Source organism: Cryptosporidium ryanae, assembly GCF_009792415.1.
Source record: "Cryptosporidium ryanae isolate 45019 chromosome Unknown contig_31, whole genome shotgun sequence".
Lineage (NCBI taxonomy): Eukaryota > Apicomplexa > Conoidasida > Eucoccidiorida > Cryptosporidiidae > Cryptosporidium > Cryptosporidium ryanae.
In genome coordinates, this window is record NW_027125547.1 from 111,204 (window position 1) to 133,445 (window position 22,242).

General features: G+C 36.4%; 11 protein-coding genes across 11 annotated transcripts; 4 read left to right on the plus strand and 7 right to left on the minus strand.

Moving 5' to 3' along the window:
• Positions 1–483: 483 nt before the first annotated feature.
• FG386_002062 (lactate dehydrogenase) lies at positions 484–1,449 on the minus strand (the record flags this gene model as incomplete). The annotated part of the gene is made up of 1 exon (XM_067341410.1): positions 484–1,449. The coding sequence occupies one exon, from the start codon at positions 1,447–1,449 to the stop codon at positions 484–486; it is 966 nt and encodes a 321-aa protein (XP_067196861.1).
• A 1,273-nt stretch (positions 1,450–2,722) lies between these two features.
• FG386_002063 (uncharacterized protein) lies at positions 2,723–3,367 on the plus strand (the record flags this gene model as incomplete). Its single annotated transcript, XM_067341411.1, has 1 exon — positions 2,723–3,367. The coding sequence occupies one exon, from the start codon at positions 2,723–2,725 to the stop codon at positions 3,365–3,367; it is 645 nt and encodes a 214-aa protein (XP_067196862.1).
• A 79-nt stretch (positions 3,368–3,446) lies between these two features.
• Positions 3,447–5,048, minus strand: FG386_002064 (uncharacterized protein; the record flags this gene model as incomplete). Its single annotated transcript, XM_067341412.1, has 1 exon — positions 3,447–5,048. One exon carries the CDS (start codon positions 5,046–5,048, stop codon positions 3,447–3,449), a length of 1,602 nt encoding a protein of 533 aa, XP_067196863.1.
• A 465-nt stretch (positions 5,049–5,513) lies between these two features.
• On the plus strand, positions 5,514–5,882 carry FG386_002065 (uncharacterized protein; the record flags this gene model as incomplete). Its single annotated transcript, XM_067341413.1, has 2 exons — positions 5,514–5,709; positions 5,758–5,882. 2 exons carry the CDS (start codon positions 5,514–5,516, stop codon positions 5,880–5,882), a joined length of 321 nt encoding a protein of 106 aa, XP_067196864.1.
• A 353-nt stretch (positions 5,883–6,235) lies between these two features.
• FG386_002066 (cyclophilin like peptidyl-prolyl cis-trans isomerase fused to WD40 repeats at the N-terminus) lies at positions 6,236–8,521 on the minus strand (the record flags this gene model as incomplete). Its single annotated transcript, XM_067341414.1, has 1 exon — positions 6,236–8,521. The coding sequence occupies one exon, from the start codon at positions 8,519–8,521 to the stop codon at positions 6,236–6,238; it is 2,286 nt and encodes a 761-aa protein (XP_067196865.1).
• Positions 8,522–9,033: 512 nt separating this feature from the next.
• On the plus strand, positions 9,034–9,608 carry FG386_002067 (uncharacterized protein; the record flags this gene model as incomplete). The annotated part of the gene is made up of 2 exons (XM_067341415.1): positions 9,034–9,159; positions 9,345–9,608. 2 exons carry the CDS (start codon positions 9,034–9,036, stop codon positions 9,606–9,608), a joined length of 390 nt encoding a protein of 129 aa, XP_067196866.1.
• Positions 9,609–10,133: 525 nt separating this feature from the next.
• Positions 10,134–11,606, plus strand: FG386_002068 (uncharacterized protein; the record flags this gene model as incomplete). The annotated part of the gene is made up of 1 exon (XM_067341416.1): positions 10,134–11,606. The coding sequence occupies one exon, from the start codon at positions 10,134–10,136 to the stop codon at positions 11,604–11,606; it is 1,473 nt and encodes a 490-aa protein (XP_067196867.1).
• Positions 11,607–12,219: 613 nt separating this feature from the next.
• Positions 12,220–13,437, minus strand: FG386_002069 (uncharacterized protein; the record flags this gene model as incomplete). The annotated part of the gene is made up of 1 exon (XM_067341417.1): positions 12,220–13,437. The coding sequence occupies one exon, from the start codon at positions 13,435–13,437 to the stop codon at positions 12,220–12,222; it is 1,218 nt and encodes a 405-aa protein (XP_067196868.1).
• A 1,459-nt stretch (positions 13,438–14,896) lies between these two features.
• FG386_002070 (uncharacterized protein) lies at positions 14,897–16,984 on the minus strand (the record flags this gene model as incomplete). Its single annotated transcript, XM_067341418.1, has 1 exon — positions 14,897–16,984. One exon carries the CDS (start codon positions 16,982–16,984, stop codon positions 14,897–14,899), a length of 2,088 nt encoding a protein of 695 aa, XP_067196869.1.
• A 633-nt stretch (positions 16,985–17,617) lies between these two features.
• On the minus strand, positions 17,618–18,865 carry FG386_002072 (protein with 2 TPR domains; the record flags this gene model as incomplete). The annotated part of the gene is made up of 1 exon (XM_067341420.1): positions 17,618–18,865. The coding sequence occupies one exon, from the start codon at positions 18,863–18,865 to the stop codon at positions 17,618–17,620; it is 1,248 nt and encodes a 415-aa protein (XP_067196871.1).
• A 429-nt stretch (positions 18,866–19,294) lies between these two features.
• On the minus strand, positions 19,295–22,234 carry FG386_002073 (uncharacterized protein; the record flags this gene model as incomplete). The annotated part of the gene is made up of 1 exon (XM_067341421.1): positions 19,295–22,234. A coding segment is annotated over one exon (2,940 nt), but the record flags the coding sequence as incomplete, so codon positions are not given.
• Between the last annotated feature and the right edge of the window lie 8 nt (positions 22,235–22,242).

A 22,242-nucleotide genomic window follows, 5' to 3' on the forward strand; every position in this document is an offset into this window, starting at 1 on the left:
AAAAAACGAGAATCCTATAGCTATAACAACCGACGAACGATTTAACCTCGCTTTTTTACAGTTAATGCTCTCTCAAATTTATCTATTCGATTCTTACGTTAACACACTTGCCTAAATGTTAACCCCTCCGGCCCGACCCATACTACTCTTAATTTAAACTCCGGTATATGTCGCGGGTATACATTTCAGGAGACAGGGCGGCTGGACTGCATAAAATAATAATAAAGGGGGAGGATGAATACAGCGAAATAATGAATTATGTAGCTATATGTGTGAGTCAGACCGCATGCAACAATCTACCGCAAACAACTAATAGTAATTGAGAACCGTCTTACTTCATTCCATTTTCTCACTAATTGCAAGTACATATTCCTCAAATTCCCAATTAAAAGATATTGTTTAATTTTAAGCCAAGAATGAGCACTCTTTATAGTACAATATTGGCACAATAAACAAATGCAAAGCAACTCCAGAACACTTTGTTCACGCACCAGTGGCGGGGGCATTCTCTAGGATTTTTGAAATGGTGTTAACCTCATTTATTGACTCGGCTAGAAGTTTTTGTTCGAGTGGAGTCAAGTCGAGTTCAAGAATGTCCTCAACACCGTTTTTTCCAATAATGGTTGGAACGCCCATGTAAATACCTTTAACACCATAGTGGTTGCTGCAGTAGGCCGAACACGGGACAACGGCCTTCTTGTCATTTAGATATGCCTCTGCCATCTTGACTGCAGCGGCTGCCGGGGCAAAGTATGCAGTCCCGGTTTTCAGATTATCAGCAACCTCCTTCCAGGCATTTCTAGTGTGACAGACTATTTCATCTATCTTCTCCTGTGAAATAAGTCCTTGTCTAATAAATGAAGATAAAGGAACACCGCCTACAGAAACAGAACTTGTGACTGGCACCATGCCATCTCCATGGCCACCAATTACATTGGCAGACACATCAGAGGCACTTAAACCGAAGTGTTGTGCAATAAATGTTCTGAATCTAGAAGAATCTAAAACACCTGCCATACCACAAACTTTATTGTGTGGCAATCCAGAAACTTTTTGGAAATGAGATACCATTACATCAAGCGGATTTGTAATGCAAATTACAAAAGCGTTTGGACAGTATTTCTTAACACCTTCTGCAATTGTTTCTAATATGCGAGCATTTCCAAAAACAAGCTCAGAACGATCGTCTTTTGGGCGACCTGGAATAGATGCCGTAATAATGACAACATCTGAGCCTGCAATATCCGCATAATCATTTGTACCTATTATTTTTGATGTAGAACCAAACATAACCATACTGTGAGTTATGTCTAGTGCTTTCCCTTGAGGAATGCCCTGTGCAATATCAAAGAGAACAACATCTGCTAAGTTGTCTTTACCTACTATATATGCAATGTTGCCCCCAATTTGACCTGCTCCAATAACAGCAATTTTGCGTCTTTCAATCATTTTTGATTCAAACCTAATAGAAACAGTTTATTAAAAAAATCAACAATTTATGAAAAGTAACTTATTGAAATTTAAAACAAAAATTCTTGTTAACTTAATACAATCTTTACCCAATCTTTATTTGACTTGTTTTTGCCCTATACGTGCAAATAATATATCTTTAATATCCTACCTTGCGCAGGAGTCATATTTGCACATAGGCGGTAGTTTTTGCTTCGGAGCCGCCAATCGCCTTGCTTAATCTGCGATATTGTTCTAGTAAGTTGCAAAGACCTTCAAAAAACTGGAATACAATTTAAAATGAATACGGTTTATGGCACACGCACGTATTAGTGTGGTTCACATGTAATTTACTCCCTGTTACCCGTTTAATGGCGAATGTTTTCTCTCTATGAAACCAATTAAGAGCACCATGAGCAGTAATACGCAGTATGGTTATTGTTGATTCGTGTTTGCTGTTCAAACCGTATTGTTTCTGTTTTTCGGAGACTCATATTTGAAATTTAAGTTAACACATTGAAATTAGCTCTGTTTAGTTTGTGTTTTTTCATATTTATATTTGCATGCAAATACAGTTATTACGTGTCGTTTGCATGCATGTAAATGCCACGCAAGCATGGTGGGGAGCCATCTAATTGGTGTGCACTCGCAAAAATTTGTTAGTTAGAATTAATGTTAGCTTTTGGCGTAAAGGAGTGATTGTGCATATTGAACAAAATAAATATTTGAGAAAGTGTGTTTTAGAATACTGCGAGGAATACTGCTGCGTATTTTTTCATTTCCTCTCTCTTCCGGAGTTAACTTTAAACACGTAAAAATTTATAAGAGGTTCAATTGAAGAAGCATTACGTAAAAGTTGACCACGGGTGGTGTTTATACGAGTGGAAGAGGGAAATTCCAGTAACAGAGATATATTGTATAGTAAAATTGGGATTTATTTGGCGATGGCTAAAGGTTTTTAAGCAAAAAAGCGGAGACTTCCGTAAATACTGATACTACTAACACAAATACATTGTTTGAGCAAATATTAATACTTGATAGAAATTAAAAAAACCACGTAAGCTGTACTTGAGTGTTTGGCGCACAAATTTGTTTTGATAAGGGTGGTGGGAAGCAAAGGCAATAAAGAAAGCGGATAGTAAATAAAACTATATAGAAAGGCATTATAGGGCAAAACAAGAAGAGCTGCGTGATCTAAGGGCTCAGAAGTATTTATTTAAGAACGCTAAGGCAAATAAATATAGTGATACACTAACAGTTTGTATATTGAACAATGATTGCTGCGAAGGTTTCTGATGTTTACAGCATTTTGAGGGATATTGAGTCGAAAGGTGGAAAGGAGGAATACAAAGTCAAATTGGAAAATACGGGTGATTCTTTGGACGATAGTTATGGTAAAATGTGTGAGTATTTGAAAATTGCAGGTTTTACAGTAGTAGATTCAAACAACGGAGAGAATAAAAACATAGTTATGGTTTTGGAACGTGAATCATACAGTGAGTCATCTATAAAGGAAGCGATAAAGGCAATTCAAGAAAGAGACCAGAGCAGGACGACAACTCCAACGTCGTCTAGAGGCAAAAAGGATAACTATATTGACAAGAGTTTAAAAATGGAGGAAGAGCTAGCAAGAGTAAGAGCTGAGAAAGCGGAAAAATATAAGAATTCAGGTGGAAATTCAGAGGGATCTTCAAAAAAAAACGCAAATAATGGTATTCCGACGACGGGGGGCATCAACCCCTCTTCTGGAACGGGACAATCGTCCTTGAGAAGATTTATGAACTTCGATTGGTTTACATCCATGTTCTCCTCTAGAAGAGGAGGGAGTGGGAATCAAAGAAATAATAGACTGTACCTGGATTCAAGTTACTACAGATCTAAAAACACTGGGTGTTGCGGTCCGAGCTGTGGATCATAAGAAGTACGTGTTTAAATAAAACCTACATAAATTTAACTAAGAGTATAACAGAGTGCTAAGTTCAATGTCAATGTTTACATTACTCTTCAAATAAAAGCTTTGTGTTTTGAATAAATTTACCGTCGTATTTTTCACTTACGCCTTTAAACCAGTTATTAAATTTATACTTAAGTTCCTCTTCGAATATGTCCAGACTCATATTATTGACACGCTTATCGAATATAATCTCAATTACAATAAAAGTGAATAATTCAATGCAACTTTCTCTAAAATTAGGAATGGGAAAAGGAAATATGAACGTATCTATTACTTTATATATAGTATATGATAATTTGCTTACACATTTTGTCCAGTCAATAGAGTTAATGTACAAAGAAACGTTATCCTTTAGAATGTTTCTTCTCTCGTTTTGGATAGTAGTGAGTTTATTTAATCCCTCGTCTTCTCTTCTGCTTTGTTCCCCTGTGTCACTGAATTGACCAGCTATAAAAAACTTAGTCTCTTTTGTTATAAGCGATGTTAGGAGATCATATACAACAACTTCTGGGGACAAATTGTCATAAAACTGCAACATAAGCAATACACAATCCTCCTCTTCATCATCTTCATTGTCATCGGCATCTTCCTCCTTCTCTTCTTCCGTTTCGCTCTCACTATCCTCATTTTCACTATATTCATCATTGCCTTTATCGGTAAAATATTTAAAGTTTTGACCACATTCATCCTCCAAAACATTGTACTCTTTATTATTTTCAATGTTTTTGTTAGTTTTTTTTCTGTTTTTAACTGAAAAGTTCTTGTCAAGTTTTAATACATCAATCGGGTTTTTAAACGTATAATTATCGTCGTCCTCGTACTCGTTTTTATATTGGTACTCATCATTAATATTCAAGTATTCAAATTGCTTTATACACTCTATTTCCTTGTCATTAGACTCGCTTTTTCTAAATGCCCTAAGTCCATTCAACAGCTGAATCAGTTTGTCCTTTTTTTCCTGTAAAACAAACCCTCTTTTGTCGTCCTCAATCTTGTCACTTGACTTTTCTTTACCTTGACTGTTTTCAATCTTTTTGTTATCAGGTCCAACACGGATTTTTAAGTCAGAGCTGGATGAAACGTCTGCACCTCCCTTGGACTTAATTCCCTGTCTAACTCCGTTTTTCTCTTCATTATTCAAACCTTCAAACTGAGTATTTGCACTTAATTTAGAGTTAAAATCAACGTTTTCAATATTCAGCCATTCTTTTATGCCTAACAAAACCTGTATTCTCATGTGAGGTGGCGACTCGGATAGATTCATGCTCAGATTAATATAGGAGTAGTAACAGTTGGTTGAACAAAATAAACACAAAATTTGTGCATCTATAATCTCTCCCTGTTCTTTATCTAGTTTCCAGTGATTTTTTGGCACATTTGAAGGGTCCTTCGGTATTTTCCTTCTACATTGTAGCCATCCACACTTCCCAATCTCAGCTCTTTCCACAGAAATCTCCTCTAAATCCTCAGGTCTCAAAAAAGACCGTATGTACTCTTTTGTCTTGTCATCCAGAGATCCGCTATTTTCTATAAGTTTTTCCTGGAATTTCAGCGATACGTAATTCGCTTCTTCTATATTCCTGACATGTCTCTCTACAAGCTCTCTCCTTAACTTCTCCTTTTGCTCACTTGTATCTCTTGTCATTTCTCAAGCAAACATTCAAAACTACACTAGTACCAAAACGCATAGTCCCACGGAAATACAATGGGGTTGATATGGGGAGCGAGAGTCCCCAAACCAAGTTCGTCCTCCAAACTGTTGATTAAAGTACACGAAATTAGTTCTACCAACCAAAAGTCAACCACTTTAGAGCCTGAAATACTGTTGCTGGCCCTTCTCCCAAACCATCACCTGTGCCTTAAGCCGATCAAACTACGCAACGCTAACAATTGACGTTCTTCATTCAGCAACGTTATGACGCGCAAATCGCAGTTCCGAATAATTTATTCGCGTCGCAGGTGCAGAAATAAAGCCTTTCCTTGTCCTCTAGTCACTCATTTCAAGTATCTAATTAAAAGCACGTCGTGGCGCCGGCGGGATATACGCATGTTAGATACAAGTGACATTTGGTAAATTTGCCTTTAAAGTGGCGTTTTTGTTTGGGAGGAGATGGTGGAGTTTTGTCTCCATTGTTTCAATATACTTCTAATAAAGGAGCATGAGGAGAGAATGGTGTTTTACTGTCCAATGTGCCCGTATTTGAAAAAGATAAGAAATGAACTGGTTAAAGTAACGGAATTCACTCCAAAAAAGGCGGAGGAGCCTTCTATCGACGTGAATGAGATCGCGAGCTCAAAGACAATGGGTAAGTTCTTTGTTTGTTTGTAAGATAGACCTGACTTAAAATGAACAGCTGTTTGTCCCAAGTGTTCTTTTTCAGAGGCGTATTTTTTCCAATTACAAATAAGGTCAGCAGATGAGCCAATGACCAGTTTTTACACTTGTGTTAAGTGCGAATTCAAGTGGAAAGAAAATTAATTAGGTTTTCGCGTTCTTTAGTGAGTACTTGGAATTGCACAGCAGGTCACGGTGTGAACAAGGTCTTGCATTTATATTCAAGAACGAGGCATCTTTTTGCTGTGCATTAGTTTATGGAAATCAGTGAGTGGGTCCGACAAAGGAATGTTTCCGTAACAGTGTACAAAAATATGGTGTTGTATCAGGTAAAATTTAAGTTGTATTACTTACTTCCCACACTAACAAGACACATTTTTTAAATCAAAATAATGGCTTTTGTGTGACATTCAAGGCGTGTCCACACTGTCTCAGTTTAAAGGGAGTACCTTTTCAAGTGCATGTGTTTCCCGAGTCTTAGTTTAAGTTGTTTGTAATTAAAAAATAGCGGTAGTGGAAGTAATGTAAATGTCATTTAAGGGTTTGTCGTTCCTATTAGTAGGTGTATGTTCTATTTCCTTAACGTACTCTTTCCCCTCTACTACTCTTCCGAAAACAGTATGCACGCCGTCTAACCACGGACAAGGAACTGTTGTGATAAAGAATTGGCTTGAATTTGTATTTGGACCTGCATTTGCCATGCTAAGCATAAACGGTTGGTCATGTTTGGCCTCTGGGGAAAACTCGTCTTCGAAGTTTTTACCCCAAATTGAATTTCCGCCAGTTCCATCTCCGGTTGGATCTCCCGATTGAATCATAAATCCCTTGATTACGCGATGAAATATACAATTGTCGTAGTATTTGTTAAAACAATGTACAGAAAAGTTTTCGCAGGCCTTTGGTGCTATACTTCCAAACAATTCTAAAGTAATGTCACCCTTCGTTGTATGGAGAATAACGCTCTTTGCAATTCTTTTACTTATTTGTTTTTTGTTATCCATATTAATTAGCCTTTGTCTCTCTATGTCTTCTTCTCTGGAGGGAATCTCGTTAAATATGTCCCTTCTCAGGTTTACCTGGCCATCCTCCAGTAGAGGAAGGTATTTTGAAAATATATATATTCTGTTAGAGTTCAAAGATGAGCACAGAACAGCCGAATTAACACGCTTCAGCTCCTCATCTTCCGTTTTTTGGACTTGTTTCGAGAATCCACTCACTCTGTCAATTTGAGAATGAATTTGCACAAGTCCTATTGACAGAAATCTCTTGCCACATTCCAACTTTCCTATTATTGCGACTCTTTTGCCTTTTGAAACGTCAAAAACGCATATCCCAAGAATACATGGATATACTAAATATTTACAGGTCTCGTCAAAACACAGGGTCTGATAACTCATCTCTTTTTTGTTTTTAATATCGTTCTCAACTTTGGAACGAACTCCAAATTCTATGTGGTCTATTTTATACCTGTTTGAATGCCCTCCGCCATCATTTTGCAGTAGATTGTAGACTGAAATGTTCTCGTCCACTACCCTCATGCATCTCCCAGTTCTCACATTAAACACCCTTATTTTCATGTCGGAACAATAAATCGCCAAGAGCTTTTCATCTTCAGAGACAGTCATTCCAAAAGAATAAGTTTTACTTTTTTGCAGTTCAAACAAGTCTGTCTCTATTTTGTACTGAAAATTAATACCGTATTCGCACTCGCGTTCTATCATGACGGGCAACAATAAGGTATCTGGATCCCAAAATTCCAATCCCCCATTAGTGTCAGTAGAAATTATTATATTGCTCCTCTTCAAGTAACACATCGATAAAACTTTGCCTTTGTGATTCGTGTACTTCGGAGTAACTTTGTGGTCAGAATTAGACCTCCCTTTGGAGGAGTATATGAAAATGTTGTTGGTTTCCAGGTCTGAAATCGCTATTTTTGGGTGCAGTATGTACCCACTGCTACTTTGCTTCTTAATTGAGTCAACAAAAATACATTTACCCGGTCTTATGTCCAAGCTAACTATTGAAATCATGTCAAAGTTAACGATGTTGTACAATTTGTAGTTTCTTTCCTCTGAAGATATACTTGCCAGAAACAATCCACAATCAGACAATGCTATGTCCGATATCTCACCTTTATGTGCCTGAAATCCCTTAACATACTCCAAACTCGTGCTATGGCTGTTGAATTCAAATTTCCAAAATTTAACGACTCCGTCAATACTTGCCGTTATTACAAATCCTGTTCTTGAACTCGCTTTCACGTGACTCACTTGCTCCTTGTGCATCAGGCTGTATTCGTAAAAATCCTTGTTAGGCAGACCTATTTTTTCCAACAAAGTCTCGCAGTCCTCCTCGTCCAAGTTATCGGACCTTCTCGTTCTAATTGTACCTATTTCATTACACTCATACTTTCTCTTCCCCCCGCTCTGTCTCTCAACTCCGTTTCCAGTATTTGCATTTAGAAAAATAGAACTCTTGTGTGACTCAGGCAATAATGGACCAAAGTCGTCGTCGTCGTCTCCATCATCTCCCACATATTCAAACTTCTCTCCGAAACCAGCTCTTAAATTCCCAATTTTTTCGCATTTTTCACGTGATTCGTTTTCTGGTCCCTGGACCTCGGAACATGGATTTTCGGGACAACTCGCTCTGCTGGTAAACTCAGAAAAATCTGGACCGAACTCCTCCTCCTCCTCCTTTTCTTCTCCCTCAAAGTTAAACTCTCTTTCATCGTATTTCGGCCTTTTTTCCCCTTTCTGATCAGTTTCCGCATACGAAGTCATTTCTAAAGGCGGAGTTTGTACTAAAATACATTTAAATTAAAAGGGTGTCACTTGCAGTGCTGTCAAAACACAATTATGCAAACGAAGCAAAAGCTCCCACTGCATCTGCTCTGTCTTTAACTTTAGTTCAATCTCTAGCCCTTATTTTGAGCACCTATACACCATTAAATAAAGTCATGTATGTTGGCGCCAAGGGTCCTAAGGAATATTTTAATAATAAATAGGCCAAAGTTTGTATTTAGTTTCTAAGAACTGAATATACGAATAAAAGTAGGTGGAAGACAGACCCTTACTTATTCCGGAGTAAGCACTGTCTTGACTTTCCTGTAAGTAGGAGGCGTGATTTCAAAATTGAATGATCACTCCGCTAAACAGTGGAGTTGCTTGAGTGCCAACATTCTTTAAATTTCACCCGAGCACTTTTTGCAACTAAACTAAGCAAGCCTTATCTCACGCTTGGAATGTGCCTTTTTTAAATAGGGGTTTACGACTAATTGAAAGGAGACGGAAAAATGACAGACCAAAACAGCAGTAGCAGCGATATAAATGTGACATATGAGGATCAGAAGCAAATAAATAGATTTAGCTCACTTTTATGCAGAAAGAACGAATTGGTGTCTGAGTTGGAAAAACTAAAGGTAGGTTTAGGCGCAATGTCTACTTCCATGGTAGCTTTTGGCATAGAAACGAACTAAACGACTTTTCTTAATGATTTTTAATTTTTGCTATTACAGGAGAGTCTACAGACCCACAACGATGCGCTTGATGAGATTGCCCTATGTATGGACCCAGAAGGTTTGCTGTAAGTTTAAACATAATACAGACTGAAAGATTTGTTTTTATTTACTCAAACAAAACTTGTTCTTCGGTTCAATCAAACGATTTCTCGTTCAGAATTCGGTTTGGGGAGTCTTATTACCATGCTTCTGAAGAAGAGGCAACCGAGAGAATCGAACAATTAAAGAATCAAGTTCAATCAACTATAGATACTTTGTCTGACGAGCTTTCGACAGTACAACAGGAAATGCAGTCTTTAAAGACCAATTTGTATCTTAAATTCGGGTCAAACATTAATCTGGATGAATAGTTCGTCCCTGTCTCGGACTCCGTAATTAAGGTACTAGTGAGTTCAAGTCATCTCCTTGAACATTTCAACAAACAACTATTTGTAGTTCCTCTTCCTTTAGAAGAAAAATGTAACAAGAGCACCTTTTTTTTATCTATCCCGCCTCCCATGCACCTTGGCCTGTTTTCAAATTCTGTTTGACCACCACTCGTGTCCCATTAAGCTCTGGCCTCGTGCCAACTGCTGGTGCATGCAGCGCCAAACGTATGCACCATAAATTAGTTTCCCAAGTGTGATAGAGGAGGCCAAAATGGAACCCTAAATTTTTAAATTACTGCTGGCAAACTTGGACTTTTGACTGGGGAATTTCAGTTGGGATCTACACCACAGTGTTTTCCAATCCCACTCAAAAATATCAACAATGCTACCCTGTTGTGTGGGTGCGTACAAATTTGCTATAGAGAGTTGGGTACCCGAACTGAAGTGTGTGGCGGGAAAAATGTCTGTGATATAAGAATTGAACAGGAGATGCGATAATGCAGAATAATGAAGATAAGAGGACTTGCATTTTTGGCTCTGACATCGATCTTGGCGAGAACTATTGCTTTCTTCAATATTGAACTTGGAACACAGGACTATACAAATGGATACTTTACAAAAATAGGACTTGGCTACGCCGATTTTCTGGATTACTGTGTATTAAAGAACTCCGGAGTAAATTACCACATGACCAAGAACAGCGATTTTCCGCCTCTGATTCTTTCACTTTTTTCGGGAATCTGTGATTGGACTCTGAAAACTGATGCTTACACTGAAGCGAGTGGCTACTACTACAGAGGAAGGTTGTTTATGTTTTATATAATAGCAATAATTGAAGTGTTTCAGGGGATCATTATTTACAACTATCTGTGCAAAAGTTACTTAGTAAGCACGGAATTTAATCCTAAATTGGTTGGCAATACAGTCTATGAGAACTACGTCTTTTATTTAGTCGCGTTTTATTGGTTAAATCCCATTTCTATATATTCGTCTATAAGCTTATCAATAGTTTCTAGTGTTGAATTCACTATTCTACTGCTCTTACTCTTGCTATCCCTGGACTCTGAATCAAAAAGAGCAGTTTCCATTTCGTTCGCATTTTTGATTTACATCTCTCCCAGAAAGTACATTTCACTGTTTCCTTTATTGGTTTTAAACAACCTTAAGTTAAATGAATTAGACTTGAATGAAAAAATGCAGAAATACGCCATAATTAGCGGAGAAAAAAAAGCAATATTAAGTGTTATTAAATGTCATTACAACGACTTAAAAAGTAGTATTGTAAATGTGATTAATGTATACAATTTAAAATCGCTGTGCAACTTTACTGTTTCATTTTTGGTAACTCTGACAGCATTACATACATTCTCGTGTTTTTTGGTCGCAAAAATGGATCCTTTTGATTATTACTGGAGGTTCATTTACTCTCACTTCTCCTTTACTGAAAACAGAGATCTCGCTCCGTACCTCAATTTTTATTGGTTTACAATGACGACTATTATGGAGAAATTCAAGTTTTACATTCAAACAGTTCTGAGCTCTTTCTTAATTTTGTACTCGGTTAACATTCTTATTGGATTTAGAGATATTGTGCACAAGGCCATAATTTCTCAGTTCTTCCTAATAAATGTTCTCGGCGAAAGTCCAACTTTATTAAACTATATTGTTGTACTCATGTTTATTTCATTTGACTACTTTACACAATTTGAATCAAAGTTTGAATTCCTTTTTTCAATCGCATTCGTAACTTGGTTTTTCACATTCTCCCTTGCATTTCTAATTAGGTCTACATGGATTACACAAAACAGACTGGACTCCAACATTTTTTACTTCTTGAATTTCTTTGGAAATACGGCGTTTGTATTCATTATCGGAGAGTGGAACAAAAATACATTCAATTACCTAGTTAAAGAACAAAAACACAGATCGCTTATTTCTAAATCCTCTTTAAAAATAAACCACAAATGCAAAACTGAATAATAAACATCCATGTAATCACATCCAAAAGTCCTTATTAAGGTGTGTAAATATACAAAATAAACAAACTCGTTTATTACTTTAGGGAAAGTAGATGAGACTCATCTAAAGACCAAATGTTAATAATTAAATAGAATTCTTTATTAACTAAGTTCTAAACAATTATTACGCCTCATAATTACATTGCTAAACCTACATCTTACCGTCCATCTTCATTCAACATCACTTCATCTTTCCTCTATACCTTTCTGTATCTAATCATTCTATTATTAAGCTTAATTATATTTAATTCTATTCTCTGAAAATTATTACAAGTTGGTTGTGTATCTGTTAAATATTAACGAAAAAAAATCTATTTATACTATACACAATTTGAAATAGATAATAAATGTTATTAGCTACTTCCAAATCGCACTTTCGTTTAATTCTCATCTTAAATTAATTATAAATACTCTCGGCATCTTAAATATCTATTCGACCAGTCAAATAAATAATAATACATAGAATCTATCTATAAATAATACTATTCTTCAATTCACTTTTATAAAGATCTCATGCTTCAAGTCCATAATTAAGCCAAAATCTGTTATTACTTGCCTTTCAACAGGATCAAAATTTACTCATTTTGATTCACTCCAGTCTCCGGATCAACATCGTCGTCATCAATGTGTTCGAGATCTTGAGAATTAATATTGTGATCAACTTCTGATTCCTGGTCACCCTCGTAACCATTTGAGTTATTTTGCATATTCATATCCCTCATTGGTGGATCTACCATTTGCGAATCAGCATCATGTACATCGTTAAATGCAATGGCCTCATTCTTATGTTGATTACGACGGCTATTGTGATGTCTTCTATGGTCTGATCCTGAATGTCTCTTTTTATCATTGTTAATTATGTCCACCATAGACATAGTTCTACTTGTGATAACAAGCAAAAATGATGTAATGCTAAACAAATTGATATTGCACTCAAAGAATATCGAACCAAATACAAAGAATAAAGCAACGGAAATTATCTCAGAAAATCTCCACGGGGCCTGTTGTCCAAGTGTAACTAATTTGTTGGCGATAATGTTTTTAACGAATGGAACAGTACCAACGGTAACGAGACATCCAATAGAAAGTAGATATTCAAAAAAACCTCTTGAATACAATGAATAGAAGAATTCTGGCTCAAATATAACAGTTGCAAAGAAAAGTGCAAATACACCACAGAATACCTGGACATTATATAATTTATTTGCATCTCTATCAGTTATATGTAGTGCCTTCTCTAAACACACAGCTCTGAAGATTGCTGATGAAATTGCATATAATATAGAAAGTCCCAATAATGTCGGAGGAACCAAATTAGTGTCTAAACAGGCCACTATATAGGACAATGCAGTTATTGTTACAGTCTTAATCGATAATAAGTTTCTTTGATCGCAGAATAAGTATCTGAATATATGATGCAATACAACTGCTAATGCCAATATTGATGGGTAAACTGCTATTACAGGTGTTGATTTAAGCAATATATTTGCTATTGTAAACATAAGCAAGTAAACTCCAACTGGAACCAAATATTCGCTAAATTTGCTTTGAATCTCATCCTTCACCTTCCTCAAATCGCAACCTCCCAACACATAAGCTAGCATCATTCCAACCAATAATTGTGAGAATGTAACTCCTATAGGGAAGGGAATTACATCCAAAAGCAAACGGTACATAATGAACATGTTGCATAAGGTGATAAATATAAACAAACTACTCAGGGAAAGTATTGCACTATTCTCGTATTTCTCCCTGAGAGTTGATAATAAACTTTCTGAATTTTGGTTATTCATTGTTTTTCTATTATAGAAATTCCTATATGTTATTGTTTAATTCCAATCTTTTCACAAAACAGCTTTTGTTATATATACGTACACTGAAAAAAAAAGAATTATCAGGATGCTTTTCTCGAAGTAGCCTGCTCTCGTTCTTTCTTTACACGCTTATGCTATTACATACGAATCCTTCAGTTTCCCTTCTTTTTAGCGTTTTCCTTCCTTCAAATTGTTTTTTTAAACCTAATTCAATTTGAAGTAAATACGTGGAATATTTATATTTTCTTTTTTTTTCTTATCTAAATCCAAACTCGTGCTAAAATATGGACATAAACATCTCAATATTAATTTAATATTTATATTTATGTAATAGACACACCCATATACTTACACAATATGTTCCATATATTTTTAGTCTACCCCATTAAACTACCTCTTCCCACTTAAAGCCATGTATTTTACCTTTCATGCTTTTTTTTTGTGTGGTCAAAACGTCATACTTATTATATGTCTCACACACTTATTTATTATTTAAATTATTACTATCTATTTATAATATATTATTATAATTAGCGTGAGACGTGTACATGTGTCTCAAATCTACCTAAGACCCCAAAATTATTTTATGTTGCGTTTGCTAAAAATAGAAATAAATTTGAATTCGCCGTTCTGCTTTTTTGCTTTTTTTCCTTCTGGTTTTGGATCTTTGTCTGAAAGTTCCGGAGGAAGGGTCACACTGAAGGACAGACAAGGAGATCGGTTGTCGGCGAATCAGTGTTTGTCCCTATGTAGTCTGTTATTTGGCATGTCTACCTGCGCATTAAATTCTAAATCCATCTATAACTACGTCTCTCTTATTCTTCATTTTCCCCGTTCTATTATATGTTTCTGTTGAAGTATGCACACCTGTATTTTCAGGAATAGGCACATTTTGTGGCGGCACTCCAAATATTATGTGTTCCGTGCCAACCACATTTTGGCGGTAACACCCTGAGGAAGGTCAGTGAGAAACGCATGCATGTTGGGAGAAGCATTTAATTAAAAAGCATCAGCGGGGAAATTTTCGGCATCGTCAGTTTCACCAGCATCTGTAACGAGTGAATTTGCTGGTCTAGCGTTAGCCTCCGCAGAGCCTTGTTCGCACCTTTTTTCAGGAGTCCTTTGCAGTCACTCTCGACGATGTGGGGAGAGGAGGTGACCTGAGAGTTTCGCAGCCTATAATAGAAAAGTGAGCTAAACTAGGAATTCGCAGTGCCTTAGAGTGCAAAAACGAAGTGGTGTAGTGTCCAGTAGAAATATATTCAATACGAGTAGCACGCGGAGAGTTGCTAAATACACTTTAATTAACTTTGTTGTTCAGAGAATAGTAATTACCTATTCGTTTGGAGAACAATAAGGAAATGTGACTAACTTTAAGCATTAAGTTAAGTATCAGTGGGGTGTACCGAGCTAAAGCCCAATCGTATCGTGCGTTTAACTATTCATATGAAATAAGAACCGTGGGATTTATCCTTCTTTTTATCTTGGGTGCAGCATTGTCATTATATTTAGTGTTGCTATCTTCGTCCTGGTTACTTTTATTGCACTCTAGATTGATTGTCTGTATCTTATTTGAGTTGTCATTTTCAACACCTCGGTATATTTCTTCTTCTTTCTCTCCCCCAGTCCCCCGTCTGATATCAACTGGATTCAGATTTGAAATTGGGAGGGATAAAGTGTCAGGAACATCGGTATCTTTACATTCACAGTGATCCTTAGATTGATGAGGTGTCTCAGTTGTGCTGCTTTTCGGAACAACTGGGGTCTTAAGCACCTGACCAAGCTCTCCATTCTCAAAAAATACAATTGTAATGTAACCATCTGAAGAAGCAACTGCCAGGGTGTGTCCATCACTGCTCCAAGAAGCGTCGTTCATTCCCTGAAAATGAAGACCTCTAATCGCAACTATTGGGTGAATATGTTGAGTGTCATAGATGTAAATAGTACCGGCCAATGTTATAACAGAAAAAATATACCTTGGCATTATCTCGTTGGTCTTGCTTTTATTTAAAAAGATCCAGCTTTCCTGGTTATCTTTAGGAGTTGTTCTGTAACTTGAGAATGAATTTTGTTGATTTAAAGACGGATTTTCTTTATTATTCTCAATCTCGTTACTAAGAGGCAAAAATGCAACCTGATTGAACCTAATAGACGAGGTCGTACCATCAGGAGAAGGCAGTACTGCTGCTGGATACGAATATTCCTCTCTCAAAAAAACATATGAAACTGGCATTAGAACCTGATTACTGCCTCCTAAGTCCTTTGAATTTCCGTCCATACTTGCGCTTTTTCTATGTTCACCAGACTGAGTATTAATAAAGTACTGTCCCGTAGGTACAACAAGTATTTCGCCGTTGGGAGACCAATCCAATCTTCTGAAAAAAGTGGTTGTCGCGGACTCTGCTAAAAACAGACATCTCCTTTTTTGACCTCCATTGGAGCTGGAGTTGCTGTTGCTCAGTTTTATGTTGTTTGGAGTTGCACAGTCACCTATTACCAATTCTTGATTCTCCAAATTTTCCACCTCAAATCTCGTTTGCTGTTTATTCCTCAAATTGCTCTCTAATGCCTCATATTTTATCGTATGATGTAATTTCCACGACTTTATGTCTGATTTTAAGTTTTTGTTTTCGTTTTTACTTAAACCGTGATTTTGTTTGTCATCCACCTCCATGTTTACATCATTATCAGTAACTGAACAATTAGAAACGATAGTCAAATCAGTTACTGTGTCAATTGTATCTTTTTGAACAATCTCTGCAGCTTGGTCCGCAACATTATCTGTTGTTTCTTTCCCGGTCTCTTCTCTAGCTTTTCCAACCTCTTCTGCCGTTTTTTCCTCATCCACCAATCCAGAAGTCAACTCTTCCCCAACTTCTTTTTTCTGATTTGACTTCAGTATTAGTCCGGTCTTCTTTTTTGTTTTTGCAGTCTTACTTTTCCAAAGACGAACTGTTTGATCAGAACTTTGAGAGGCAATAAACTGATCTTTCGGATCCCAACTCACACCCATTACCATATGGGAGTGACCGTCCAATTGACGCAAAAGCTTTCCTGTATGAACATTCCAAATTGTAACTCTGTCATCCTCTGTCCCAACTACCACCTTACTGTCGTCCGGAGACCAACTCAATGATACCACAGGTGCCATGCACCGCATTATTGTTATTCTTTTCCAATATTCTGGAAACCCCAAAACATCCTCGGAATTTTGACCAAAAACCACTTGCTGTTTCTCGTTTGTTGGCTTCCAAATGCAAAGTGAATCATCCTGACCACCAGATGCCAACAGCTCGCCTGTTGATGAAAAACGAACGCAGTTTACCTCCTTCTCATGTCCAAACAATCTAGATAGTATCTTCAACTTCCACTCTGTTTCCCTTGTTATTTCCCATATGTGTATAAATTCGTCTGCTCCTGCCGTGGCCAATCTTGAGGTCCCTGGCTGAAAGTCCAAAGAATATACTCTATCTGCGAATTTACTATCTTTCGAGTGCCATATTATTTGTGGGGTCTCTACCTTCATTTCAGACAAAGATTAGCAGAAACAATGCTTTATCAACTACACAAACGGCTGTAGAACTATTCTCACAGTTAATTAACTTATGACCCTCTTTTTTTGTGAATATGTAAAACAACAGTTTATTTTGTTCTCTTGTGGTTACTTGCTCAAAAGGCCTCTGTTACCGTGTTTAGTCAGTATGTATGTTAACGCCTATAAAAAGTAAAAAGCCTTTTGTTGTCTCGGTTTTGTCCTTGTCTATCTCGCGATTCTCAAACAATATCTAAGCAGCTTCGCATTATCAAGCAAAACCAATATACAAAAACGACAATCCAACTATTTCTCCGCCTTTGTCTTTGTTTGAAAATACGTCTGTTCACATACAAATGTGTGCTGACCTATAGATTACTATATTTATTTAATATTTTACCCACACTAGTTTTCGCAGATATTACAAATATTCTGTGCTTTATTCACTTAATCATATACGGTACCCAATTAACATAATTTTCCGCCAAAATTTACCCTGTTTAAGCAATTTAACGGCTAACCCGCGCCAGGCATGTTTTACATATACACAAGTAGATTATGCATGCAACTAAAAAATAATATTATAAAAAAGAATAAATTATGCAGTAAACAAACTCCCGCATGTTTTTACAAAAGGAGTGGGTCCCTAACTACGGTATATGTGATTGAAGTAAACTCCTCTAGACAAATAGAGTCTTTAGCAATTACATGAAAAGTTGGAATTTTTGGGATATATTTAACAATATCTATTACCTGTTTAATTGTTTTCTCGGGAGAGACCTCCCAAACACGGCTCTCATGAGGCGGGCCCGGCTCGTAGTAAACCATCAAATTGTCCCAATTGTATTTCTCTAAAGTGTCCCAAGGAAGATGTCTGTCTTTAGGGAACATAACCTTCAAGTGGTCCTTTATCTGGGAATCTTCCATTCCTTCACAAATGAACTCACATAACATCGGCTCATCCAATAAAACAAGTATTGGATAAATCAATAACTCACTTCCGCCATCATCACTGCAATTCACGCATTTTATTTCATTATTGTATGTGTGGATTACATCGTATATTGGGTTTGTCAAAAAGTATCCTCTGTCATTTATAACATTTACAACGCTTTTAACTCCGTTCCTCTCCATACGCCTTTTCCTTTCTTCCTCCTGTATTCTTTGCTCCTTCCTTTTCTCTATTTCAGAAAGCCTTTCCTCCAAGGTCGATTTTAAACGTAACAACTCCGCGTTCTCATTGTCATACCTAAGGCCGTGAACTGCAAAGTTAATTGCTTGCTTGTATAATTGCATTTTAATAGAAGCCTTGCATCCTCTATAGGCTGCCTTTACATTACTCGGATTCTCCTTCAAAGACGCTCTACAATCATCTACACACTCAACATAACGCCTCATTAATAAGTGAATATGAGCTCTGTTAGAGTATAACAACGAATTCACCTCCTTATTGCTACTTTTCTGTTCTATTCCCTTTGTATATGCTATCACCGCGTCCTTGTATCTGGATTTTCCATCTTGAAAGTACTCATTTCCCACTACTCTAAACTGCTCCGCCAAGCTCTCTGGAGTCTCACCGTCGTAAATCAGCGCCTGAAGGGCCTGTATATGAGGGTTGTTCGGGTCCAAAACATCCTCACCCATGAATAATGGAAATTCTTCTCCCTTGTACTTTTCCGAAAGCTTTCTCACCGCTTCTGGATTAACTTCCCAATCCAAATCCTCGTCAGCCTCCAACCCATAATCAATAATTGAAACTTCTGTCTCGCTTTCTCCTCTGCACGTCGGTTTCTTCATCTGACTCTCATCGACATTCTTACAAATACCGTCAGTGTTCTCCTCTCCGAATCTCGTTCGCACCTCTCCCAAATCCATAACTCTACTTTGGTGATGAAGTATTATCTCTACACACCTATTTCTGCCGCATTCGGTACTTCAATATTTACGCTCTTTAAGTTCTGCTCCTTCTCACCACCAACCACTTTTCCTATCATAAACCCCTGTGCCTGTGTATTTAATATACGGAAATTCACCTCAAACAAAGCAAAAGTGTATGACAAACCACCAAATACAGAATTTTGTATACTCTTAATTGCTACAGTATAGCCTTAATCATTTGACCTTTAAATTTAAAAATGGCGCCAATCTTGGACACCTTCCCTAGCGTCACCGCAGTAATGCAATATTTGAGACAACAATTACATCAAATTTACATGCAATTCACTGAAAATTGGTGTAATGAACAAATAACTAACAAAAGAAAATATTGCCTACTTACGAGCCTGAGACTACTAAATGTATATTTTAGTTGAATTTGCAAGATCTAACAGCCCCAATTAAATTGGATATGTCTGGACTTGGGATCAGTATCTCACCACATGGAGTGATGTAGTTTCTTACCAAAATCAGTGGACAACTTCGACTAAAACTGATATTCCTTAGACTTTGTCTGACCTCAGAATGATCCACTTCCTCCAATATACGTTTTGCTACATCCTCAATTTTCATTTCTGGAGATAGCTGTAATACAGATGCCTCATATTCACCATCACCTAGGTACACGCATCCATCTATCCATCTTAAATCTGACTCTGTAAAGTTCCAACTTCTCAGTTTGATCCAATCCAATATCAGTTCTTCATGCTTGTTAGAACCTCTTTGAGAAAATACATAGTTTGGACCACTGATAATGCTATCATCCACAACATCATTGTCGTCCGAATTTAATATGGTCCAACTTGGAGGTTCGGCATCCCCGATGTTTGCATCCGCTAAGTCTAAAAGATTTCTAAAGTCAGTCTTGTCTGTATTACAACACTGAAACCTCATTCCGTTTACTACCCCAAATTTTGCATCATCTGTGCCTAGAATTTTGCTTGCAATAGAATACAATCCTCCAGAAAATGATAAAGTTTGTGATTTATTGTTATTGTTAAAACGAACTTCCCCTTCTTCATTATATTCACAATCATTTCCCTTTTTCCAACTTTTACACTGAATACCAGTTTGTTCATTTCTACTTGCTGAATTCTTCGTAGAATAAGCAATATTGTTACCCGTTTCATTAGCTAAACCATAATTTAATACATTTGAAACTCCTATATCCAAATTAGAATCACCTGTATATAAATAAGTTGAATTGACGTTCTCAGAATTACAACAAGTTGCGAATACTCTAGTTCCCGTATCATCCGCTCTTCTACAACGGTTCAAGACTAATCCTATGGAGTTACTATTCGTGTTAAATCTTCTCAAACCTTGCAACTCTTCCCTAGCTTCATCTACAGCTTTTTGAAGAAGAAAATTAATAAAACGAATATTTAATTTAACACGTATTATATGAACTTTTATTTGTATTGACTCAAAAACACGATATAATCTTTGTCTTAAAAACCAAATATTGCTCGTGAAATCTATTTCAACATCATTAAAATCATTCTGAATATATATTGTTGAATTGTCTATATCTGATTTGTCTAGCCCAAAATCATTCAATTCAAATAAATATTTTGACCCATACATCACATCCCATGATATTTCTTTATTACTAATTTCAAAATTGTCGTCTTTTTTAAGACCAATATACTTCTCACCTATTAATCTTGAAAACGTAATATCTCTTTTAACTTCAGCAAAAAAGAGAATTGCAGACATAACCATCTCATTTATAATTACTTGAGTACAATTGTATTCATTATGTTCAGTAATATCATCTTTATCCTCAGAACTATTCAAAATTAGATCAATAAAATGTAAACCAGTAATAAACGTTTTTGAAGAACCTTCAACCAATTTACCTGTTTCAAACTCCTCTAGAATGTTTGATATTGAATTTCTTAAATTAATTGCCTCACATCCACTATTTCCTATGTTCTGTATTCTTGTCTTTAAATGTTGTATAGAAAATTCATTGCATTGATATCTCAATAAGCACTTCATGCTTATTCCACGTAATAGTAGTATTTTACAAATATAATAAATAAATAATCTACCACTAACTAATTCACTTTCTTTATTGTAATTCACAAGAGATTTTTTCTTATTTCTCATGTAATTCAACAAACATTCCGATGTTACCAATGCATTTAAACAAAACAACGATATCATTTCCATACAATATTCACTTGTTATACCATGTGATACTCTCCAACTCTCCAACTGTTCAACAAGCTCAGAAAAACAGACAGTATAGTTAGTTATATAACCATCCAAAAATCTCTTTACTATTTGATTTGCATATATCTTCATACGTAATAATGACGAATCACTTTTGTTAACACTAGAATTTATATTCTCACCCTCAATAAATCTGTTATTCGCCACTGCCATTAAACACAAATTGTATCTTCCTAATGATTTAATCAAATACCTGCATCTCCAGAGAATAGTGGCGTCTAACAACATATCCTCAGAGTCGTACACAGATATAGGTGTTTCGTCTCCTATCACCTTTCTAGGCACGATATATGGAACCCAGCTATACGGATCTCTAGTTGTTTCCTCCAACAACCATTGTTCTATTTTAGATACACCTACATTCAATGAATCGGAAAGAGGAAGATGAACTGCACTTCCTAATATACCACTGAGCACCTTATTTTTACCCTTCTTCTCGTTCCTTCTCCAATTTCCATCATTGTCTGAATCAAAATTCCACCAAAGCTTTGCTTTATTTTCGTTATCAATGACAGCTACACTTCCAGAGAGAGTTGAACAGTAAATCACATCCTTGAAATAATATCTATTTTGTCTATATTCACTATAGTCAGCCAATTCATCATTCAAAGTACAAGTCTTTTCAGATTTCGATTTGTTTTCTAATAATGTATCATTTGACACTGAATCACTTCTCTGAAGGTTTGTCTTTCTAAACCATACTTGAGGCTTTGTTACTTTAAATTTGACGACTTTCCTTTCTCCCAATGATAATCTCAAACATTCCAAAAATGAAAGTCCGTGTAAAGATGGAGAGATTCTTGTATCTGAACCATCAATTGAAAACGAATATCCCATTAAAGGAATAACTTCAACTCCATCAGGGACCTCAAATACAAATTCTTCCTCAAGTATATTCTTCAACGTATACCAAGAATTAACAGTTATGTTTCCAGCGTAAACAGAAGATGGAAAAAGAGGTAAACTTGAATTTTTATCTGAATCACATATATAACGCATGACCGCATCTATCAAATCCTCCTTATCTACCAGCTTTTTTCCTGAAGCTCTATTTCCATTTACATTGTCCTCAAATA